This window comes from Penaeus vannamei, chromosome 1 (genome assembly GCF_042767895.1).
Source record: "Penaeus vannamei isolate JL-2024 chromosome 1, ASM4276789v1, whole genome shotgun sequence".
NCBI lineage: Eukaryota > Metazoa > Arthropoda > Malacostraca > Decapoda > Penaeidae > Penaeus > Penaeus vannamei.
The window spans coordinates 19,184,593-19,187,092 of record NC_091549.1 but is presented as its reverse complement, the minus strand read 5'-3'; the positions used below and the strand labels follow the sequence as shown (position 1 = coordinate 19,187,092).

The 2,500-nt window shown below is 44.2% G+C and overlaps 1 protein-coding gene across 2 annotated transcripts in view; it reads right to left on the bottom strand.

Annotated features, from left to right (window-relative positions):
- LOC138861453 (solute carrier organic anion transporter family member 74D-like) overlaps positions 1–2,500 on the bottom strand; it is a gene marked incomplete at its 3' end in the record, with an annotated part of 19,673 nt that overhangs the window by 3,693 nt on the left and 13,480 nt on the right. For both annotated transcript variants that reach the window (XM_070120571.1, XM_070120564.1), the window contains 2 exon segments: positions 1,655–1,819; positions 2,120–2,329. In XM_070120571.1, the coding sequence (XP_069976672.1) occupies positions 1,655–1,819; positions 2,120–2,329 (375 nt within the window).

Below are 2,500 nucleotides of genomic sequence, written 5' to 3'. Positions count from 1 at the left end.
TCTCTCTCTCTCTCTCTCTCTCTCTCTCTCTCTCTCTCTCTCTCTCTCTCTCTCTCTCTCTCTCTTTCTCTCTCTCTCTCTCTCTCTCACTATCGCTCTCTCGCCTTCCCCCCCACTCTTTCTCTATCTGTCTCTGTCTGTCTGTCTGTCTCTGTCTCTCTCTCTCTCTTTCTCTCTCTCTCCTCCCCACTCTCTCTCTCTCTCTTCCTTTCTCTCTGTCTGTCTTTTTTCTTTATTATAGTTTAGTACACTGTCATTACCAATTTTGGGTCGCTCGTCAAATCAAAAGTAATTGAATTAATTTCCACATAACTCCAGCTGTTTCTTATGAATGTCTGTAATGATTAACGCCACTCCGTAACACGATAATTAAACAATCATAATACTCTCTCATTTCAAATCTCTCTTTTGAAAAGCTAATGATAACCCATGCTTTTTAATCTCTCAATGCTTAAAGATTTAATGCCCTTTGAAGTGCAGAGTAATAGTATTCCTTACTGTCATCGCTCTCTCTCTGTCTCTGTCTGTCTGTCTGTCTGTCTCTCTTTCTCTCTCTCTCTCTCTCTCTCTCTCTCTCTCTCTGTCTGTCTCTGTCTCTGTCTGTCTGTCTGTCTGTCTCTCTCTCTCTCTCTCTCTCTCCCCTCTCTTTCACTTACTATCTCTGAGGAACCAGGGTTAGCTAACCACGTCACCACCACTGGTGACTCCCGATCCACTCTTCAGCACTACAGCTCACTTGACCCCAGGTCTCTGCTTTGACCGGACGGCGCTTCGGGGCTCTCTCCCGCTCTGCGCGCTTCCTGGGCTCCCCTTTGCCTGGGTCTTGCACCAGCACGAGACATAGCCACGCCACGCTACCGCCTCTTATCAATAAACAGCCAAACCAGAATTGTGTCTCCATACGCCCACCAGAGTTCGGGGAAAACAAACCCTGACACTATCACTCCCCACCCCAATCTCTCTCTCTCTCTCACGCACTTACTATCGTTTTCTCTCCTTCCCCCCCTTTCTCTCTTTCGCATCCGGAAACGTCCAAGTGGATTCTCGCGTCAAATCAAAAGTAAAGGAATTATTTTCCATAATTCCCCGCTGCTTCTTATGAATGCCTGTAATGATTAACACCACTCCCTAACACGATAATTAATCAGTCATAATACTCTGTTATTTCTAACCTCTCGTTTTGAAAAGCTAATAAAACCCCTTGCGCTTTAATCTCTCAGTGCTTAAAGATTTAATACCCTTTGCTTTTTAATCTTTCAATTCTAAGAGATCTAATGCCCTTTGTCTTTTCTACTTCTTCTTCCTCTCATTTCTAAACGGGGTCGCCGTTTTGGAGGAGCCGCAATGCCCTCTGCTTCTTAATCTTTCAATTTTAAAAGATTTAATGCCCACTGATTTTTAATGTATCAATTCTAAAAGATTTAATGCCCTCTGATTTTTAATCTTTCAATTCTAAAAGATTTAATGCCCTCTGATTTTTTATCTTTCAATTCTAAAAGATCTAATGCCTTCCGGTTTTTAATCTTTCAATTCTAAAAGATCTAAAACGCTCTGCTTTTTAATATTTCCTCCTGTAAGAGATATTCCGTCACAATTTACTTCGAGTAATACACATGGCGAGACCCACTGAAAATGAAAACAGAGTCCATCATACCTGTATAGTAATTGGCTTCGGTAGAGCTTTTACGAAATTGGTTTTCAAGATATTTAGGCTTGAAGTTCCAGTACCCTGAAGCCGCGAGGACATACACCGTTGTGTTGAAGAGGTTGCCGACCCAAATCTTGTTCGTGAAGAGTCGCTTTAAGGCCTTCTTGAGGTCTGCAGTTATAGAGAAAGACTGGGATTATGGGATTACTTTGTTGTTTGTGAAAAAAAAGAAAATGGAAGGTAGTTATCTAGTTCATGTTTGATTTTCATTCGTACTTATTTATCTATTTATTTATTATTATTATTATTGTGTGTGTGTGTGTGTGTGTGTGTGTGTGTGCGCGCATGCGTGTGTTGAAGAGAGAGAGAGAGAGAGAGAGAGAGAGAATGAACCTCGCTCATTGGAAATGTAAGTGTTGCAAAATGTTTATTTTCATGTCCTCGTGGCTGCACATCAGAGAGAAGCCTCACTGGGGAGCGTCGGCCTCTCCTGGGCTTCCTTGGACTGCTTGGCGAGGGAAGCGAAGTACTGCAGGCCGCGGTCGCCGCCCTCCTTGCGGTCCTTCTCCGCCTGCCGCAGCACCCGCTTCGCCTCGCGCCGCAGCGTCGCCGGCAGCTTGCGGGGGAAGAGGAACAGCAGGCCGCCCGAGAAGATCAGGCCGGAGCCGATGAATAAGTAGCCTGGGGGAGCGAATGGGAGGTTCATCAGCTGTTTTGAACAGTGTTCAGCAGGGCGGTTGATGGGTAATAAACAGGCAGTCAAGGGATTGTCACTAGTTTTTAGCAATCGTGATTCTGTAAGTCATCCTTCTATCACTAAGGGAAACACTATATTTGACTATAAAGGGACGT